The sequence below is a fragment of the Nelumbo lutea genome, chromosome 5, assembly GCF_056320005.1.
Source record: "Nelumbo lutea isolate HS-2025 chromosome 5, American lotus-T2T, whole genome shotgun sequence".
NCBI classification, from domain to species: domain Eukaryota; kingdom Viridiplantae; phylum Streptophyta; class Magnoliopsida; order Proteales; family Nelumbonaceae; genus Nelumbo; species Nelumbo lutea.
Genome location: NC_142688.1, coordinates 43,875,813 through 43,896,931, shown reverse-complemented (window position 1 = coordinate 43,896,931; position 21,119 = coordinate 43,875,813). Strand labels below are relative to the sequence as shown.

Here is a 21,119-nt window from a genome sequence, read left to right as displayed (position 1 = left end):
TTCTCCTCGTCAACCTGTCCTGGAAGACACAATGAGAAGGAAAGAAAGTTATACTACAGTTCAAGTTCTTTGTAAGCTTTGAAACAGACAACAGATTTGAGGTAAGATTAGGAACATGTAGAACTGATTTAAGAGAGAGATCCTTGCTTAGGTCAACCACCCCCTTTATAGAGATGGTGGAGAGGGACCCATCGGCTACTCTCATCTTATCCTGGCCAGACAACAGATGATATGTGGAGAATAAGGAGGACATATGTGTCATATGGTCAGTGGCTCCTGAATCAATCACCCAAGAGGTAGAATTAATGGAACTAGATGCACTAAATGCAGAGGTTGTACCTGATTTGGCAAGAGAGGTGGAAGCTAAAGAATTGTTCTTCAGACGGGCTAATGCCTGGCTGAGAACCTCTACCTCACTAGCTGTGAAGCCCAAAGTACTTGGTCCAGAGGAGTCGGCAGCCTGCCTTGCGGTGGAAGATGACACTATCTGAATACTCTGTGAGTTGTCACTACTAACATTTCTCCTTTGTGTGTTTCTCACCACCACAATGTGTACACTTGAGGGACTTTTTGTCTGAAAATTTATTCCCCTTAGTGGAGACTAAGGCTGAATGTTCTCCAGGTAGTTCTGTTGACTGTGTCTGGAAGTCAACTTGCATCTCCTTTCTCCTTACTTCTTCATTCCTCACCAGATAGTAGACATGGTGAAGCTCAGGTAATTCATCTCTCCCTAGAATCTGTGACCTTATACCTTCATATACAGGGTCAAGACCCGCCAGAAACTTGAAGGCTCTGCCCTCCTCAATCTGCTTATCATTAGCATTTTCCCAATCCAAGATCAAATGGTGGTCAAGCTCTTCCCAGAGACCTTCCAGTGTTGCAAAGTAGGTTGCCACGGACATGTCTCCTTGCCTTAGGGCTGCAATGTCTTGGTTCAACCTGTAGATTCTAGCATTGTTCTTTTTCTGGCCATATGTCTTAGATACTTTCTCCCAAATTTTAGCAGCTGTGGGGAAGTGATGAATAGTTCTGGCCACCCTAGGAGTCATAGAGGCCAGCAACCAAGACATGACTGTGGCATTTTCCTTGCGCCACACGGTGTATTCAGGACTGCCAATTTCTGGTTGTTTCTTGTCTCCATCCAAATAGCCTGTGAGGTCAAGAGAGGTAATGAACAGCATTGCTGAGGCAGACCACTCTTTGAAGTTATACTCATCTAGCAGCACACTTGTAATCTGCAAGCTGTGCAGATTAGGGTTTTCCAGGTTTGAGGACCTTGTAACAGGTCTGTTATCTCTAGAGGAAACTTCACCGGATAGTGAAGACATCCTGACTTCAGTCCAAGAGTTGTTCACAGTACTATAGGTGATTCCGTTAAGGACTGGCCAAATTGGTCATTGTGTTCACAGTACGGGTACAGTAGCAAGTAGAGGTCTGTAACTGAACCGGTTCACAGTGTTGGTAAAAGTTTAAGGCTGCAACTGTGTGGTGCAAAAGTTGTCGCAGTTCTGGTAAAAGGTAAAGGTCTGTAACTGAACCAGTTCAGTCCAAGAGTAGGGCTGATAACCGACCTGAAGAAAATCTGTAACTGAAGTTGCCGCAGTTCTGTAAGAGTCTTGCTGATGCACCAAGACTGCAACTGTAGAAGCTGATGCACTGAAACTGCAACTGAAGTTGAAGGAGCTAAGTCTTTACCACTTGTTCTGATGCACCAAGACTGCAACTGAAGTTGAAGGAGCTAAGTCTTTACCACTTGTTCTGCACAAGTCTTGCTGGAGCACGAAGCTGCAACTGTAGAGGAAGTTCTCCCCCTCTCGGCTAGTGCTAGGACTGCTGAATCAGCCCTCAACCAGGTCTGTCCCATACAGACCTCTCTTAGTAGCCCAATAGCTACTACTTGCTGGTGTAATCTAGTAGGACATCTACTTCTGGGTCTTACTTCCCTTGAGTCCTACAACCAAGAGAAACCCTAGGTTCGAACTTGCTTTACTCTCTTACACTCCTAGGTCTTCACTGCAGCAACCCAGAAAAGGAAGAGAGAAGATGAAAGGACAGCAAGAGAAAAGAGTGCGCCTGCTGAAACCAAGAAGGAGCTAATGCTCTGATACCATGTAATCTGAAGAGCTATACTCGAAGTAGCAAGGAGGAGAAGAGAACCACAGAACTGAAGAGAATGTTGAACTGTTCTATCCAGTCGACCAGTCCTTTATTTACAGATGAATATGGTACAAGGTACAAGAAATTACTGGGATGCCCCTGATTAGTGATGGGACACCCAGATGACTTAAATCATTAAATAGGATTAGGCCCAGGCCCGTTAACACAAGCCCAGTTACAAGATAAGTTAAACATAAGAATGGGCTAATAAGAACTCTTATCAGCCGAACATCACTCTAACATTCTAACACCTAAGACTGTGCAGGAAGCTCTGTTTGTGCCTAAGTGGAAGAATGCAATGAGGGAGGATATGAATGCACTTATCAAGATTAAGACATGGGAATTGGTTGATCAGCCAGAAGGAAAGAAGCCAATTGGGTGTAAATGGGTTCTCACAATGAAGTATAATGCAAATGGCTCAGTAATCTCGGTGCCACCTAAACAGGTGTTGAGCCCCCAGTAATCACTAGTGATTACTAGGTTATACTTGTCGATCCTTGTATTTTTTGTAGTATTTTCATTTAAATAACATCAAGGAGCTGGAGAGTAGTAGTTACCACCCATTCTTTCTCTTCTCTTGGCTAAGAATCTTCACAACAAACAGATCTTGGCCTTCTTAATCAGTGTCTAAAAAAGAATAGAAGATAGAAGAAGAAAGAGAGTAGGTTGAACCAAGTATTCTTGGTTTAGTGTTGTGATACTATGTATTCTTACCTGCGTTTAAGGTTTAGAGCAAAAGGAAGAAAGAAATAGGGTAAAATATGAAAACATCCACTGATGTTTCTGTCAATCATAAGAACCTCCCCTGATATTTTACTTTTACAAAAGCCTCCCCTGTAGTATTGAAAAAACCTGCAGTTTTAGTTGTTGTTTTGGATGGAAAACATTGGCACAATGCATTAGTTTTTCAAAAGTACACATTTTACCCTTATATCAGAAGAAAGTTTATTAAAATACCACCAAAAGAACTTTTCTCTTTTAATTAAAAAAAAAATCTCTTTAAGTCAGATTGAAAAGAATAAAATAATTTTCTCTTTAAAAACATTGGGTCTAGTGAAGTCTAGAAGGGTAAATTTGGCATTTTGAATTATATTGAAAGATGCCCTAATAAGTTGTAAGGGTCACTTGTAAATTTAAAGTCTCCATTACTGGGACAAAGATGGAAGGGGGGTAACTGCAGGTTTTTGTGGAACTACAGGGCATAGTTGTCAAGGTGATGCCTTAATCAACACAAACATTGTTAACTGCTGTGTTGAACCCATGGTTCAAAGCGCCCCCCTGTCGCCTAGCCTCGCCTTGGCGCCTTAAAAGCTATGCTACAGGGGAAGTTTTCTGTTAAAGCGAAACCTCAGAGAAGGTTATTATGATTGTCAGAAACTTCAATGGAGGTTTTTATATTTTATCCAAAGAAATAAGAGAGAGCAGACTAAATGGGCAGCAAAAGTGTTCTCAGCAGGCCCTAAAGAAGCTTTTATATTAAAAGAATAAAAGAAAGTGAAAATACAATTGTACCCCAGGTTAGTTAGGGCACAGTTAACACTAAGTAAAAATAGTTTAGGCACAATAGCTTCAGGCCCAACCCAGCAATACAACAAATAACATAAGAATAAAGAGGCGTAATGACTTGATCAACCATTACAACATGGATATTAAAGGATCCTATAAACCAGCATATTTGTCCAGGCCATGGTTTGTGTTAACTAGGACGTTTTGGTATTGATGCCGTTTATCTAATAAGTGTTTTGTACAATTTTGTCTCGAAAATTGGAACAAAATCTGCTTTAAACATTTTTTGATAACTCAGTGGCTCTAGGCACAACTAGATGCCGTTAGGTGCCATATAAGCCACAGTAAAAAAAATGCCCCTGAAAATGAAAAGCATCATTTATGGCACTTTTCTGACAAACAGCTCTCACATAAATCAAGACACGTTTATCAATTAAACGGCTCAACCAACCATCATTTTTGGTGTTTTCTGTTAAATGCCTATATGGTGCTGAGCTGGTGTCAGCGGTCCGAAAAACGCCGTTGATACCAAACATCATCCCAGTGATGAAAACTATACTTGCTGAATTCAGGATAGTACCATAGAGATTGCTTGTGAAAATCTCGTAGAAAAATTAACATTTCTTACTGGAATTACTTATTTTTCGTTATGCTTTTTGTCATTTTCAGGGCTGAAGACTCTAGGACTGAAAATGGCAGTGACAGCTCCTCTGATTTTAAGCCAAACATTGAAGAACTGGAGATGCTTTTAGAAGCCTACTTTGCTCAAATAGATGGTGTTCTAAACAAACTATCTACTGTATGTAGTTTCTTTTTCATTCTCTCTTATTACTGTGTTTAATTAATCCACAAGCCCATTCAAATGTTTATTGCATAATAGGGGTGCAACTGTCCTATTTACCTGTAAATATTTATTTTGGGGACAATTAGAAATTTGGGAATTTGTAAAAGATGTGAATGATTTCAGATTTACATAGATCATCCTGCAAAAAGATGTTAAGATACTTGGAGTGGATTGGTTGTCTTCTTTTGTTTTGTTTTTTTTTTTTTTTTGGTGAATGATTGGTTGTCTTCTTTCTTTTATTCTTTTTTCTCTTTTTTTTCCTCTTTTTAGTGATAAGAATATAGGGAGAGACTTGTGATTTCTTATTTGTTTCTTCCTCCTCCTATCAAGATATAAAGTGCCTTTAGGAGGCCCTTGTTGAATTCAGATTAATGTTTGATGGCATCTCCTTTAGACATCATGACAGGAGAATTGTCTGGGGTTCTTAGACATCAAAACAGTAGAACTGTCTAGACCATGACATTATTGACAGTCTAAGGATTACAAGAAGGAAGCAGTAGCCACCTCTAACAGTTGAAGGTGATTCGTTCAGTTCAAGCAGATGATTTACCGACATTTGGCATGAAAGTAGGAGAAGAAAAAGAAATATGGACTATTAGAACTGCCATGAGACAGAAAACTGAGTAAACATTGATTCAAAATCTCATTCTCTTTTATTTTGGGTGGTGGGATATTTCAAGAATTTCTTATGTTCATTGATAATTTTCCAAGGTGGGGGCTCTGGACAAGAAATATATAGAGACTAGAGAGAGAGAGAGAGAGAGAGTTTTCCCTGCCTTTTTAATGCTCTGAATTTATGTAAAGGGGAGACCCTTTTTATACCTTGCAAATGTCATGTGAACTATTTTTTGGGTCAATGAAATATGTTTTTTTTATCTTTGTAGAGCTTCTATTTGAGGTAGTCATCTAGTGTTGTTAGATAGTTGTATTTAGTCCAAGCTTTCAGGGATTCTTCGTCTACATATTTTCATTGTTAGAGGTGTATCTGTTGTGATTTTTGGGCTGCAAAACCTGTATACCACTAGTATACCTTCTTTTTCTTTTAATAAATTTTATTTTACTATAAACAAAAAAAAAGGTTTTTGAAGGTCCAAAATCAAAATTAGGGAGTCTGACATATTTGGCATGCAAGTATGAATTGTAAATAAAATAATGAACTTGAGTTGTCTTAACATCATCATTTTCTTTAAGTGTCATATTGTTATGTTAGTTATTTTTATCTAAGCCCCACGAGCATTCAATCTTTGGATAAAATTAATTCTTTTACGTTAGTCACTTAGTTGCTTCTTTTGCAGTGTTAGAAGTATATCTAATTTACCCAACTCATCCTATTGGATGCAACAAGCTTAGTACTTATCATGTACCATTTTTACACCTTTCTATGGTGCTTATTTATTTTTTTCTGTTTTTTTGGTTCCATGAGCCTACACAATGGGGGGTATACCATCCCCTGTTGCCTAGAAAGACAACTCAAGAGGGGGTGAATTGGGTTGTTTCCTATCCTTGGTCTTGTTTTCATTTTTAAACTTGAACCTTACCAACCAGCTGGTTGGTAAGGTCTCCTGCTGGTCTGCTGGTTATAGCAGAGACTTGGGATTGAATCCCGCCTGCGCCTGGGTTGACAACAGTGATAGCAATATTGAATCAAACTACTTTCAAGAACAGAACTGGTCAAGATAGTGAGCTTGTTGAGATCTTTCAATGTCCTAGGTGAATCTTAAACAATTAATCATCACTAAGCACAGTACAATTTATAGTGGTTCAGCCTACCTGAACTACATCCACTCCCCAAGGCACCCCCTTGATAATTTCCACCAACTGATCTGTTTCACATCATAGGCACTGATCAGACCCTTACGCCACCTAATTTCATACTAACAAAACCTGTACCACTGCTCCACCCTTCTCACTCGCAGACACTGCTCTGTCCTTCACCAAGGACTCACAACTAATTAATATTCAAGGTGACAGTTACACCTGATCAAACGTAATGAAGTTGGTCTCACCACTTTACATCAAATGATAAAAATGTTAAAGAACATTACGTGGCCCTAAATGACATGATACAACATTTAAAGTGCAAGTAAAATCCCTTCAAGAATAGATATTACCATTGTAGTTCAAACCTATTTAGCAACAAATGCAAGAGGTTTGGGCTTCAAGGAGCTTCCAAAAATCTCTCTCTCTCTCTCTCTCTCTCTCTCTCTCTCTCTCTCTAGGCCATGTTTGGTTTGAAGGAAAATGTAGGGAAAGGAAGGGAAAGTTAGGGAAACCTTTACAAACCTTGTATTGGTTTCCCTGTCTTTCCTTTCCTTACCCTACCTTTTCCTTCAAACCAAACATAGCCTTAAGGTTTATGGAGCTTCACAAGATCTCATCATATTTTGGTGCAAGCTCTCTCTTGCAACCTGATTTTACCTAGGGGATAAGGAGTTTCAAATGATCCCAAAGGGCTTTTGGCACAAACTCATTAAATCAACTAATTTTAGCATAGGAAGTAAAGAGCTTCAAAAGATTTCTCAAGGTTTTGGACTCAAGCTCTTTCTTCCAAAAATTTCCCGTCTGTCCTTTTTTTTCATTTTCAAAGATTGAAATTCAAAAAGTCCTTTTCCAATTTGGTCAATTTGGGTTTTTATTGTATTGGTTCTTAGGTGATTGTTGGAGCAAAAGACTAGGTATTAAATGCACTTTTGAATCATTTAAAACTGATCGTTAAAACAGGGGAGTCATCTCCTCCTGGGCAGGGAACATCTCATTTTTGTTGATGAAATTTTAGTGAATGAGTCATCCCCTCGTGATCAGAAGTCATTTCCTGACAACCTGAACTTGGAAATTCAAATTTTCTTTGACAAAACCATTCCAAATCATTTCTAAGCCCAATCCAACTATTTTCCAAGGTCAAGGGAAATTAGAGAAACCTCCTAATGTTCGATTTAACCCTTCTTGATCCCTTAATTCATGCATTTGTGTTGACTTACACGGAATACTCTAAGAAGCCGAATTTAACATTTCAGCACTTCTACTTGCTCTTCTTTTTGGCTTGGACACTTTATTTCTTGAGTAGAAACATTTCTTCTTCTCTTGATGGCCTTTAGAATGATTAACTTTTTGTAGCACTTGAACAATGAATTTTTGCAACTTAAATTGCATAAGGCTGCAAAGCTTGAATTCAGAAATCTTTCTTTTTTTTCTTGCACTTAGCTTGCTCTTCGTTGAAGCTTGAACAAGCAACACTCCTTTCTTCCTTCTCTTGCAAGCCTCTAGATTATGAACCACTTGCAGCACATTTGAATTGCTTGATCATCAATGATTTTCACAAGAGCATATTCTCCTGCAGACCATCATGATATACTCCAAACTTCTTGAGTTTATAATGGATACAAAGACTAAATGTTCAATTAGATCAAACCTCTTGTGATGAGTTTGTTATCATCTAAACACATATGGTATTTGACCTAAGGTCAACATGTCAAAACCCCCAAACCTTTGTGCAAGTGGGATTTGATCTCAAGTCTCCACTACAACTAGCCAGATACCTTACCAACTTTTCCAGCTTATTTACTTTTTTGCTTGAATGACTATTACAACTTACAAGAGCATGTTTTCCAATTACCTCATCTCATTACTATTCTAAGACTAAAATCCTTCTATGGATATCTAGTTAATATTCAGCTACTATTTATCCGATTGAATATAACAGTTCTTTTTTATTTAAGAAACCATCGCTTCATGCCAAGATATATAGGAGATGTATAACATATTTAATTTGGGGGTGGTTCTGCTACTCAAGCCATTAAGGAGGGTGAGTGACCAAGAAATCTTTCATGTGGCCAATTGGTTTGGGACTCAAAATGGTTCCACAGTTCTTCTCACCACAGAAAAGAAAAGGGGAAATCTGACTGAAACCCAATCCACAAATTTTTACTTCACTGCGCACACAACAATTTAAAACTTACAACACTCCCACATATGACACCATACCCCCCCCCCGTCTTGGCATTAATTCCCCCCAATGTCACTGTTCCCAACTGTATGGTGAAGTAAAAATTTTAGTGGGGGTAAATGAAGATTCCCCAAAAAACTGTCATTTGGTCAAAAGAAACCAAACCTTTAGGACAATTTTAATATTAAAATATTGAAGACTCACAAAGAACAACATCAATTGTCAAAAACACTGATAGAAGGTAAGCACAAGGCTCATGTGGATGGGAGTATTGAACATGTGGTCAGTCAAGAGGGTTGCCTACTTGGTAGATGGCACAGATTGGATGCACACACAAATATATGTAACTCCTAGAGCCATAGCCTACCAAACTTTTTAATAACCTAAATATATTTTGGGGTTGGTAAAAGGTAATTGTTAGGCTTCCAATTCCAGATTGTTCGAGTAAGGACAGCACAACTAAACCAATACAAAAGGTGTATTCTAGAAGGAAGCCATGCCAGCTTACTCCCTCAATCACCTAAAGAATCCAAGTAGTTACGGCCAACTGGACTCTGTTGTAAGAACAAAACCATATAATAAAGAATGAATTGAAGAGGGGGTACAGATCTTAAATATATTGAAGAAAACATTGTTGTCTTTTCAATGTGTTTAGGAAGCTATGGTTCTTTTAAGGAAATTAGAACTGTTTGACTAATTAAAGGCAAGGATTAAAGTATTGATATTGGGAGTATCTGCATCCATGGTCATGGATATGAGATAAGCCACAAATGGGTACATATTCCATGAGTCGTGTGTGTCCGCATGATACACCTCTGCATCAAGCCATATCGCACTATATTAGTGGATACGGTCCGATATGTACCAATACAGAAGCACATTTGTGCCTAGTTTGACACAATTGTATATTAACTGCTTTTGGATTGTTTTTCGTCTTTAATAAAAATTAAAAAATATAGCTATAAAAATTGAAATAAATAATTTAAGATTTAAGTTTTCCATTAAAATTAATAAAAACTAAAAATTATAAAATAATATATTTCATCAACCTTGAATGATTTATATATTTTATTTTACACATAATTATATGCTAAAATAAAGCATAGTTATTATTTGAAAAAAAATAGTTATTATATAAAAATACTAAATCAATAAAATTTCCCAACAAAGTTAATGGAAAATAGAAAATTATAATTATAAAAACTGAAATGAATAATTAAAATTTAATTTCCCCAAAAAATTATAAATAATTTATTTCATCTACCTTAAATGATTTATATGTTTTATTTTACAGTTATATGTTAAAATGAAAACATTTATTATTTAAAAAAAGTTATTGTTTATATAAATATACTAAATTAATAAATATTTCCAAAAAATTAATAAAAAAATGAAATAGAGTGACAATTATTGTATGATTTTGAATGTTCTAGAGTATGGTGTTGTTGATTGTAATGTTTCTCTTCATATAACCTATTGAAGTATGCATTTCATATGTTTATAACTTATTCATAGATAATTCGGCTTTTGATTTAGTGTTATTAATGTATTTATGTGATTATGTATGCTTTCCCTAGTATATCCAAGAAGTTCTATATCTTTCATTCATATCCATGTGTTTCCAAAGCGTATCCGTATTTGTATCCATAGCTAACTTGTCCGATACGATACCCAATACCGATACTTTGACCCTTGATTAAAGGCATTGAATTTTGTGTATTACAATATGACCTTAGGGATTTAATCTTTAGGATTTTTTGACTTATTTTGTTTTTCTTTGTTATGAAGTGGAAAGCTAAAGAATTGTCTGAACTTTTTCTTTTCTTTAAGATATGATATTAGTAGAGATTTGAAAATGAGTGACCAAAGAGAAGTTTCAGCATAGAGAAAACGGATTGTTAATTAACTTTGATATAAAATCGATATGCATCAAGATAAGTGCAGAAGTAGTGCTTTCTACCATTAATAACCAACCATGCTGGAGAACTTTGTAATGTCATATTTTCAATATGTACAGTACTAACTTTTCAAATCTACCTCCATTTTTTAGTTCATTACTAATATTTTCTCTTAATGTTTGTTATGGTCGTGACAAGATGAGAGAATATGTGGATGACACAGAGGACTATGTGAACATAATGTTGGATGACAAGCAGAATCAGTTGTTGCAGATGGGGGTAATCCTCAGTACAGCAAACATGGTTCTTAACATAGGCATTGTTATTGTGGGTTTGTTTGGCATGAATATTCACATTGCCCTCTTTGATGGTGAGCCCAAACAGTTCTGGGAAACTACCTTTGGTACCATTGGAGGTTGTGTGGCTTTGTATCTCATAGCTTTCAGGTGGGGTAAGACCAAAGGACTGCTGGCATAACAAACTTCTCTTGATAAAATATCCTCATTTATGAGTTGAATGATCAATCTATTACTCGAAATAATTGGAATCAAGTTTTCATGTCTGCATCAATAAAGGTTTTTATATGCATGAACTTAGTTAACCAACCATTCTTTTACCTTTTTTTCCCTTCAGGAGAGAGGGAAGAGGATTACTCGTACCTAATAAATTGAGCTGAAGATTTGAATTATTTTCTATTTGTATTTTTGTTCCTTTAAATCATCTATAGTGAGCCATGTCATGGAGCTCTATGCAACAGGACTCTTGCAACTTCATTCTAGAAAATATTTTTCATCATCTCTATTCCCAGTATTTTTACCAGTCTTATTTTCTAAGTGAAGACAAACATAGTGAATTAACAACTATCTATGGATTGCTTAGTAAGCCTTTGCTCTATTGACTAGTGAGCCTTTAAAAATCAGAATCTGAACATCTCTTAAAGAGATTAACTTTGGATAATACCTAATTGATCACCTTGAACCACAGGCAAAACTTGCAGTAGTTTATCTGATTATCTCAGCATCATGTCAAACTAGATATAATAATAATAAAAACTAATAGAAAGAAAATAAGAATATATTAAATTATTTCTGAAGAAAATTGAAAGACTCCAAGTCACCAAAAATAGATAATTATCACAGCATCATGAATTCTGCTTTGTTTTGGTCCCTGGTAAACTTTGAACTGTTATTTCATGAGCCATTTTTAACTAGAGAAGAGGAAGGAGATGATGAAAAGTGGAAATTGGACAATTGTGTGACCAACAAAAATAGGGCATCTATTCCCAAAAAATCAATAGGTATCTATTAATAATTGGTGCCTAATCCAATGTAATGTGAGCAAGTTTCAACAGTTTTGCTGATAGGGTATCTATTAATGATAGAAATTGAATTCTACAAACTTTATTTTGATTAGGACTTCCCTTTTTGTCTTGTTAGTTGTTACCAAGGTTCAAAGTATCGATACGTATCATGCCAATGGCTTACTGATATGCCCCTCCAGGGGTTGTATTGGATCAGCCACCGGTTCAGATGGTAGCCAGGCCTTAAACCAACCCCTCTGAACCAGTTTTGAAAAAAATAAATAAAACGTAAAAAATAATGTACCAACACAGCTGATACGCTGCGTGTTGATATTTAGAACCTTGTTTGTTACATTGTGGTTGTTGTTTCAAAGCACTGTAAAGACTAGATAGCTTTCATTATTAAATGAAGTCTTGAATTTACTCTACAGAATTCATTGCAATTTTATTTTAGGGCAAATTCCCCATTATTAGTTTAGTACCCTGTACTTTGGGTCTAGCGTCAGTTTGGCCCCCCAAACTTTAAAACATGACAATTCAGTAATCAGTATCCAAACTTTCAAAACATGTCAATCTAAGTATCTGTTAACCAGCCATTAAGTGACATTTGAAAAGACACAGATGCCCTTCAAGTGTCACCTAATTTTCTTTATCAATCATCCAAATGTTGACAAAAATTGAACAGTCACAAATCTGTCTTTTTTGTTTAAGAAAGTTGGAATCACTAAAAGCTCACAAAAAGGAAAGAAAATAAAGAATACAGACTATGCAGCTTGGAACAAAAGATTGCGTGCAAAATCATGAACAATTGATGGGGCAGCTCTTATTCTTCTCTCAGATCCTATGTTAAGCGCCCTCTTCATCTTCCACAAGTAGGGGAGAAAATAAAGGAACCTCCCCAGCCCACACTCGATGTTGCTAATGTTGTTGCCGCCGAGACCACCTGGAGCAACGTTAAAGAACGGGTAGGCCTTGAAGCCTACATTGGAGACGGCCTTCATTTTTAAAGGGTAGACATAGAAATAGAAATACTACAAAAGTAGGGTGATATGCTCTGGGTGGAGCTGCTTTTTATACTGATAAAGAGATGGAGACACTTGAGAAGAAAGGTAGAAATACTACAATAAGTATTAAGCTTGGCATTTTGTCTGTACAGTAAAAATATATCATTCACTAATTTGCTCTTTTGGGGGAGAATGGTCATTAATTGCTGATATTGGCTAAACCTGCTAGGAACAGGTTTTATAACATGGACTGGTAATAATCAATCGGAAACAACTTCGACAGCTACCCATAGGGCGAGCTCTTCACGTCTCACCTGGAGGATTTCCTCGGCCATGGCGTCTTCAACGTTCTGTAAGGTTCAGCGAAAGACGGCAAGCTCCGAATTCAGCACAAAATCGCTTAGGAACTTTTCCATGAACATTGTGAATGAGGATGTCCTCAGTAGGTTGGTTCCTCTGCTAAGAAAAGCCAGTGAGCAGAAGCTTGTCGTTGGCATGCAAGATATCAGCGTTTTGCATTCGATCACGTTTGTAAATTAGCCTTTAACGTTGATTCAGCTTGTCAGCGGCGACAACACTGCCTGCATCAGTTTTTAGTTTTGCATTGATCCATTGGCGCCATGGATGTGGTTATCGTTCATCCCTAGATGCCATTTGTACTGATGGCTTATTAACACTAGGTATTAAATTGACATGTTTTGAAAGCTCTCATACTGAATTGTGGCATTTTTAAAGTTTGGGTACCAAAATAACACTAGGCCCACTAATTAGTAATTTTCCCTTTATTTTATTTTATGTATTTCAAGAGTTCATTTATGAAAACAAAACAGATATCTTGTTTCATATTTCCACTAACTATAATAAAATTGGGGAATCTGACATACACTAACCAATGAAAACTCGTTAAAATTCATAGCTCACGCTTGAAAGCTTTGACCAATCAAAACCATCTTGTATTTTAGTGAATTTTCATTGGTTAGTGTATGGAGAGAGAGAAGCAATATGTATAAACTTAATCGTCCAAAATGTTGAGTACTTTTTTGTGCTTTACAAGAGTTATGATAGAGCTTGTTTTTCTTCCCCTTAACTCCATGTACAGATGTACTCCCCAAATTGGCAACTCATGGTGGTCCTAAGGTTGAGTGCTATTTGTTCAATTAAACAACATTGTTTGTAGAAACGCTGTATAAGTTTTCCTTTATTTTATGTTTAATTTAAGATTAGTTCGTTGAAAACTGAAAAGTATAGCCATGAGCCCATGATGATGAAGAAACAATCAAATAGAAAAACTGGATATATAACCTCACTACTTGCGTCATTGCTCCAACTCCCAAGCTTAAAGATGTTTATAATGGGTTTGGAATACCCGTTTATATTCTATAAGCCGCATGACCATGACCGAATTGTTCTACTCATTTGAGGCCAGTTCAATCCGATTCAGTTCGACAGTTCGACCATGGCCCAAACCTCTACCCATTCTGACACCGTTTTTATACTCAGAAGTCGGACTGAATCAGTAGAGGGTTTGGTCTAACTAATCCAGGACTCACTACCTTTAGCCGGTCCGATTCTCTTGGCCCATCAACTTTACATTACATCACTTGGGAACTCAGGATTAAGTGGCCTTATCATAGAGCTTGAAAGAAGATCAGATCAGCTCCCGCAAAATTGTCCCCACAACGTTTCACAAATGGTGATGTCATTACCAAGAGATACTCTCAATACACTGCGGCGGGATGTGCTGTGGCACATTGTGGGGGCAATCATGTTCGGGTTGATTTGAATTCCCGAGGCAATCGGATCGGCTGCCCATAGAGCATGCCCCACAGCCCATTCCCTCCATGCAATGCAATGGGAACATCTCCCATGCTTGTCAAGGGGAGATATTCCCAATACATGGATGGGATTGGCTGTGGGCCACGCTCTGTGGGCAGTTAATCCCGTCCCCTCCGAAGCCACTCAATGGGAGTCATCCTAAGTGTGGCTCTCACAAGACCCTCTGTTCACACCGTTCCCACAAGGCCACAATCTTCTATAGCCGTGCATTTAGAATATCTTCATATTTGTATGATTTTTTATGAGAGATATTTCTGATACGAGTTCGAATTTACTCCTTAAAGAACATGCCTCACACCAATCTTAGAGCCAAGTATCGGACGTATTGTATTAGTATCGTTAATGTTCGACATGGGATACGCTGTGTATCGGATTGATATGGGTGTGTATCAGCCCGTATCATACTGTATCGACTAATACACATCGATACAGACCGATATAATATATATATATATATATATATATTAATTTACATTACATAAATTATATTTATTATTTAGAAAATAAAAACATTGTTTACAAAATATTTAAGAATATAATCTTAAATTGAATCTATCAAATCTACTAATCTACATTTATACCAAAAAAAAATTTTTAATTAGAAAATAGGAATAAAAATATAATAATAGAATAATCATTTTAAAAGTTAAAAATTATGAATTTATATATGATATGTATCTTAGAAATTTTAATAGATTTGATATATTTTAAGTTAAGATTATATATTTATAAATTATTAATGGATATTTTAATTTATATAGAGAATTTAATATTCGGTTGACTCTTTGTTAATATAAAGTAAAAATAGTAAAATAGTGCCAAAAAGCTTCTAGTATTTTACTGTTTTTAATCAAATAAATCCGAATATGCGCCGAGGATTGCTAAGTGTGGCTCTCACAAGACCCTCTGTTCACACCGTTCCCACAAGGCCACAATCTTTTATAGTCATGCATTTAGAATATCTTCATATTTGTATGACTTTTTATGAGAGATATTTTTGATACGAGATCGAATTTACTCCTTAAAGAACATGCCTCACACCAATCTTAGAGATAAGTATCGGACGTATTGTATAAGTATCATTAATGTTCAACATGGGATACGCTATGACAAGAAATGTATCTTGCTAGTCATGCATATCGGATTGATACGGGTGTGTATCAGTCCGTATTGTACTGTATCGACTGATACACATCGATACAGATCGATAATATATATATATATATATATTTACATTACATAAATTATATTTATTATTTAGAAAATAAAAACATTGTTTACAAAATATTTAAGAATAATAATCTTAAATTGAATCTATCAAATCTACTAATCTACATTTATACCAAAAAAATATTTTTAATTAGAAAATAGGAATAAAAATATAATAATGGAATAATCATTTTAAAAGTTAAAAATTATGAATTTGTATATGATATGTATCTTAGAAAATTTAATAGATTTGATATATTTTAAGTTAAGATTATATATTTTATAAATTATTAATGGATATTTTAATTTATATAGAGAATTTAATATTCGGTTGACTCTTTGTTAATATAAAGTAAAAATAGTAAAATAAAAAATAATTCATATAATAATTAAAATATAATAGAAAAATATGTTTTACATTTTAGATTCTTGATTGATATGTCAATAAAATTATATGATATTTATGCATCATATTATATTAATTATAATAGAATTTTTATATATTATTAAAATATACATTTTTTATATATTTATATATTATTTATGATTATTTAACTTTAAATTTAATATTATTAATATATTATAAAATTTTTATATATTTCCCTAATAATATTCATATAATCCCAATCCGTATCCATATACTACTTTAACCCTTACTTACGACACGTTACATCCATCGGGGACATCACGAGTATTTATTTTCATTATTTATGGGGGAGATGTTTTCAATACAAACGTGGGATGTGGAGGTCGGTGTGAGGAGGGTGAGGCGCGTTTGGTGAGGCCTAAAATCCAACGACCATGACAATAATCAACGATCGGTCTTCAGTCCTACCAATCCAGATTAATCGAGGTCAAAGTCAAACTTTCATACGCCGTTGTTTCACTAAAATCTACCACCTTGTACATCAAAAACCGTTAGAGCTTCGCCCCTGGTTTGTGAAAAAATCAATCGCTTTTCTCTGATTTTTGCCTCCCTCTCAGAGCATCTGTATGGATTTTAGAGCCATTTGTCTGTTTCTTTCAGGAGTTCTTCTTTTATATCAGAAAGAGAAAGAAAGATCGAGGTTGCGCTTGCGAAACTTGGTTGGAGACAATGACCACCCATGATTTTTCCGGTAATATACTCGACTCCGTCGGCGACTCTTTTCTCCTAATTCTTCAGCAACTTGGGCGAAAGGAGATCGTCGATCTCTTGTCTGATGGATTCTGCAAACAATGCAAAGATTTGTTGCACCACCGCATTCAGAATCTCTCTCAAAATGGTAACTAATTTTTTACTCTCTCTGATTTCCTTCGTATGTTATTTGATGAGATGTTTCTCTTTCTTTTTTCTGCAATCTTCGATTCTGTTGGTGAATATTACAGATTTAGTTTCACGGGTTTTCTTCTTCTTTTTTTTTTTTTTTACTTTTTAATTTTAACAATAGCTTCAGTCGTGCATGGTTGCGAATAGACTCATTGGGACCCTCTATGTGTGCCAAAAAGCTTCTAGTATTTTACTGTTTTTAATCAAATCAAATCCGAATATGCTCCGGGGATTGCACTGCTTCGTTAACAGTAAAGTTGTTGTTGCTATGTGCTAATGAGTCTGTCGTCCATCTTAATCCCTTCTTTTTTATTGTTTTCTAGCTTATTGAAATAATTCGGTTGTGACAATTTATGTCTAGTGACTCTGGGCCCGTGTCCTGATATCTGAAAGATTCGTTTGGTTCTGTGTTCATATTTAAACGAGCACTTGATTAAGTTCAAGGAACTTTGATGCAACCCTTTTGAAATTTGTAGGAAGAGTAGATGAGATATCCTTGCCCGACTGTGACGATTCTGAGAGTTCGATAGCATTTGGTCGTGAGGATTCATCAAACTTGTACTTTCCGGATATCAACTCTGTATCTCCAATTCAGGTGTCTCACTCTAACCATCATGAAAGCTCAGACCCAAGTGAGGAATCTCCCTCTTCTGCGAGGTGCCATGCGCATGTCACTGATTTCTCGCCTGTGCAGGAAAGCAGCCACAGACAACAATATTCATTTGATCACCCGGGTTGCGAAGTAACATGGGATGATGAAGAATCAGGTGAAGCCTTGGCCATGGTTGACAATGCAGTGGAAGGTGAAGAAGTGATACAGAAGGGTCCTAGTTTATCGAGGGAGCAGAGAGAACGGATAAGGCTGTCACAAGTTGGCAGAAAGAAGGAGTTTGTTTATATTGAGAAGATTCATGGAAAATCTGTAAATATACTTCAAGGGCTTGAGCTTCACAATCGAGTTTTCAGTGCTGTGGAGCAGAAGAAGATTGTTGATTATGTCTACAGCCTACAGGACATGGGACGGAAGGGGCAACTTAAAGGTACAGATATATAATGCTCTCTGATTCTTTCTCTTTTGCTCTGAGTTCCAACTTAGAATGAACCAACCCATCCATTTTATTTGAAATTTCAATATTTTCATTGGTTCTTCTACATGAAATCAAGCAACAAATTTGGACTCATTCTGTTTTTACTTCTTATTGGAAAACTTACAGCACGTACATACTCAGAACCAAGAAAATGGATGCGAGGTAAAGGTCGTGTCACAATTCAATTCGGATGTTGTTACAATTATGCGGTGGTAAGGTTCAGGCTCATCAATTCTAGTCGCAGATCTTACATGTTTTTGCTTAGATTTCTGTACTACTGTTAAGTCTTGTTATTCTCTTGTTCTTTAGATTACTCTGAAGCATCTCCTTACTGTAAATCTCCTTTAATCAGGATAAAAATGGGAACCCACCAGGTATACTACGAGATGAAGAGGTTGATCCCATTCCTCCCATGTTCAAGACAATCATCAAGAGGCTAGTTAGGTGGCATGTCCTGCCCCCAACATGTGTGCCCAATAGCTGCATCGTAAACATCTATGATGAAGGAGACTGCATTCCTCCTCATATTGATCACCATGATTTTCTGCGTCCCTTCTGTGTAATCTCATTCTTGAGCGAGTGCAATATCTTATTTGGTTCAACATTGAAGGTTGAGGGCCCAGGAGAATTCTCTGGTCCTGTTTCAATACCTCTGCCTGTTGGGTATGTTATAATCCTGCTTCTCCCTGAATTCGGTATCCTTGCATTTCAGTTGTTGATGCACCTGATAGGAGTTGGAGAACAGAAAATTTAGTTGGATGGCTTTACATATTCTTTGCAGGTCTGTATTCATCATGAATGGGAATGGAGCAGACATTGCTAAACACTGTGTTCCTGCTGTCCCCACAAAGAGGTAGCTTTCTTTTTTCTGTTTTACAACAAAAGAGAGTTCAGACTTTTCTTTCATGCAACCTCTATATGGCATAATCCTCTTATATCTTACTACTTGTTCTCTGCAGAATTTCCATCACTTTTAGGAAGATGGATGATAGCAAAGTACCAGACAACTACTTCCCAGACCCAGAGTTGGAAGACCTCCAGCCTCTTGTATATGCACCTCTCACAAACTCATCTGTTCAGCAAGATCAACATTCCCATCAAGAACAACATAATATACAGCTCCCTGAGTATATATCCAGGGTTATAAATGAGACAAACTGCAGCCCCTTTCACTCGGGAAAGGAGGCATTCCCCCCATTTGGCAGTTTGAGCTTGAAAAATAGACCCGGAGCAATTAAGAACAGATCATAGGGATGAGATTCTGATTTTCCGTTTTTACAGTTTCACATCTCCTTTGTTCTTCATGGATGATCGTTAATGATGAACATTTTCCATTCTACATTCATATATGTGAACCGAGTGGTTTCTATAAAAGACCAATGTCATTATAATTTAATGCCCGAAGATCCACTCTGTGACTGAAATAGTTAACAAGATTGAGTTGGTAACCAGAATCCAAAGGAACAGAACAGATTCATAGTCCTAAACACGTTTCATATCAACTGATCTGAATGGTTTTGCTCACCAAACCTGTTAATGGCCAACAGATTCAGATCCCTACCCATTACCACCTCTATCTTAGATGTCTTATTCCCTCCAAATTTCTGAATAATTTTAATTCTATATAGTGTTCTTAGTTCATAAGTAGAAATTAAAATTTCAATTATGTACAAATATTGTAAGATCAGGTAAAACTTATTATCAGATAGATGGATTATGTTGAAGGGAGAAGAAAATAATAACCGGGTAAAATAACCCATTTTAATTAACCTTAATTTATCAATGTAGCTGTGACACCGTATCAATGGGAGAGTCCAATTGGCCCATATGGCCCCACTGTAAGCTCAAAAGAAAAGTCCCCTGTGCAGGCTAGACGTTGACTGCTTCAGTGCACGTCTTAGCCTGATTATGTCAATATGTCATTATGTGCCTCTATGAATATTACCCACAAGTACAGGAGATGGTCCCAACATGCGGTTGTGAGGTTGAAGTGAGGAAGAAATCTGGACTCTCTCCTTTCTTCCTTCTTATTCCCTTTCCAACTTTCTCCTCAGGTAAAACTGTGATATCGAATATGTTGAAAGGGTGTTGAAATGCATTTTGTTACCTTCCCATTTCCCCTTCCATGAAAGTAAATCACAAGTAGTTTTTTAGAGACTTTTCCTTTTCCAATTAACTCTTCCCCCTCTCTTGCCCATAGATTTCTCTTCAATAGATTTGGATAAATGTGTTTTCTTTAGAGTACAAATACAAATATGTACAATAGAAATACATGTAAAATAATGCAAAATACAAGGTTTTGCACTCTATATATTTGTATTTGTATTCCATCCAAACTGAGCCTAAGGCTGCTCCGCATGGTAGTAAGGCCAATCTTATTCGCATTAGTGCGAATATATGAGAGTGCAAATGAAAATAATGCAAATTCTGGTCTAATTTTGTTTCAGGTTTTTCTTTATTCTGCTTCAAATCTTATTTTACTTCATTTGTATTGCAATTAAACAAAAATAAGATAAATTTTGAAACAAAATTAAATCAGACTTTACATCCAAATCATTTGCACTACCATAATTTTACACCAGTGCAATTTTATTTGCATTGCAACCAAATGCAACCTAAAGCACAAATTTCTCATTCTCCATTCTTGGATGATGGAGAACGTTTGCTTCCATACTGAACAGTGGAAGAAGATGCCCATGACATCTTCACCCCACGAAGCCTTCGCCTACATTAGACTTTCCTAAGAGAGTTTATATAGCTGAGGTAGCATGGTTCAATTGCTCCTCCAAGAACTGAGATTGGTTTTACATACTTTCAATTATTAACCTTCTGTACTGCAACCACAATCCTGCGATAAGGAAGAGGATTGTAAAGAAATCCCAATTAAAAAACGAAGTGTGACTACAACTTGTTCCAGGCTTCTTCCATCTTAAAGGAGGCTGCAGGAGCTGACAAAGAGCTGACAAAGAGGAGATGAAGTTAAAATTTCGCAAGATTTTTAACTTCATCTTTCGTCTCAGCATAT

General features: G+C 36.4%; 2 protein-coding genes across 5 annotated transcripts in view; both read left to right on the top strand.

The window, feature by feature from the left end:
- The window catches only part of LOC148852054 (magnesium transporter MRS2-F-like), a 49,807-nt gene extending 38,885 nt beyond the window's left edge, over nucleotides 1-10,922 (top strand). The window contains exons 6-7 of the mRNA XM_088944170.1: nucleotides 4,333-4,462; nucleotides 10,547-10,922. Coding sequence (XP_088800296.1) covers nucleotides 4,333-4,462; nucleotides 10,547-10,825 — 409 coding nt within the window. The 3' untranslated portion in view covers nucleotides 10,826-10,922. The remainder of the gene's footprint in view (nucleotides 1-4,332; nucleotides 4,463-10,546) is intronic.
- A 5,513-nt stretch (nucleotides 10,923-16,435) lies between these two features.
- On the top strand, nucleotides 16,436-19,468 carry LOC148852053 (RNA demethylase ALKBH9B-like). 4 transcript variants are annotated; one of them, XM_088944169.1, is made up of 8 exons: nucleotides 16,436-16,632; nucleotides 16,725-16,962; nucleotides 17,483-17,601; nucleotides 17,701-18,046; nucleotides 18,221-18,306; nucleotides 18,447-18,757; nucleotides 18,876-18,947; nucleotides 19,054-19,468. In XM_088944169.1, exons 2-8 carry the CDS (start codon nucleotides 16,794-16,796, stop codon nucleotides 19,343-19,345), a joined length of 1,395 nt encoding a protein of 464 aa, XP_088800295.1. In that variant the 5' UTR covers nucleotides 16,436-16,632; nucleotides 16,725-16,793; the 3' UTR covers nucleotides 19,346-19,468. The 4 variants fall into 4 exon arrangements, with proteins under 4 accessions (XP_088800295.1, XP_088800293.1, XP_088800294.1 ...); XM_088944167.1 differs by having other exon boundaries at nucleotides 16,577-16,632; nucleotides 17,483-18,046; XM_088944168.1 differs by lacking the exon at nucleotides 16,436-16,632 and having other exon boundaries at nucleotides 16,648-16,962.
- The last annotated feature ends 1,651 nt before the right edge of the window (nucleotides 19,469-21,119 follow it).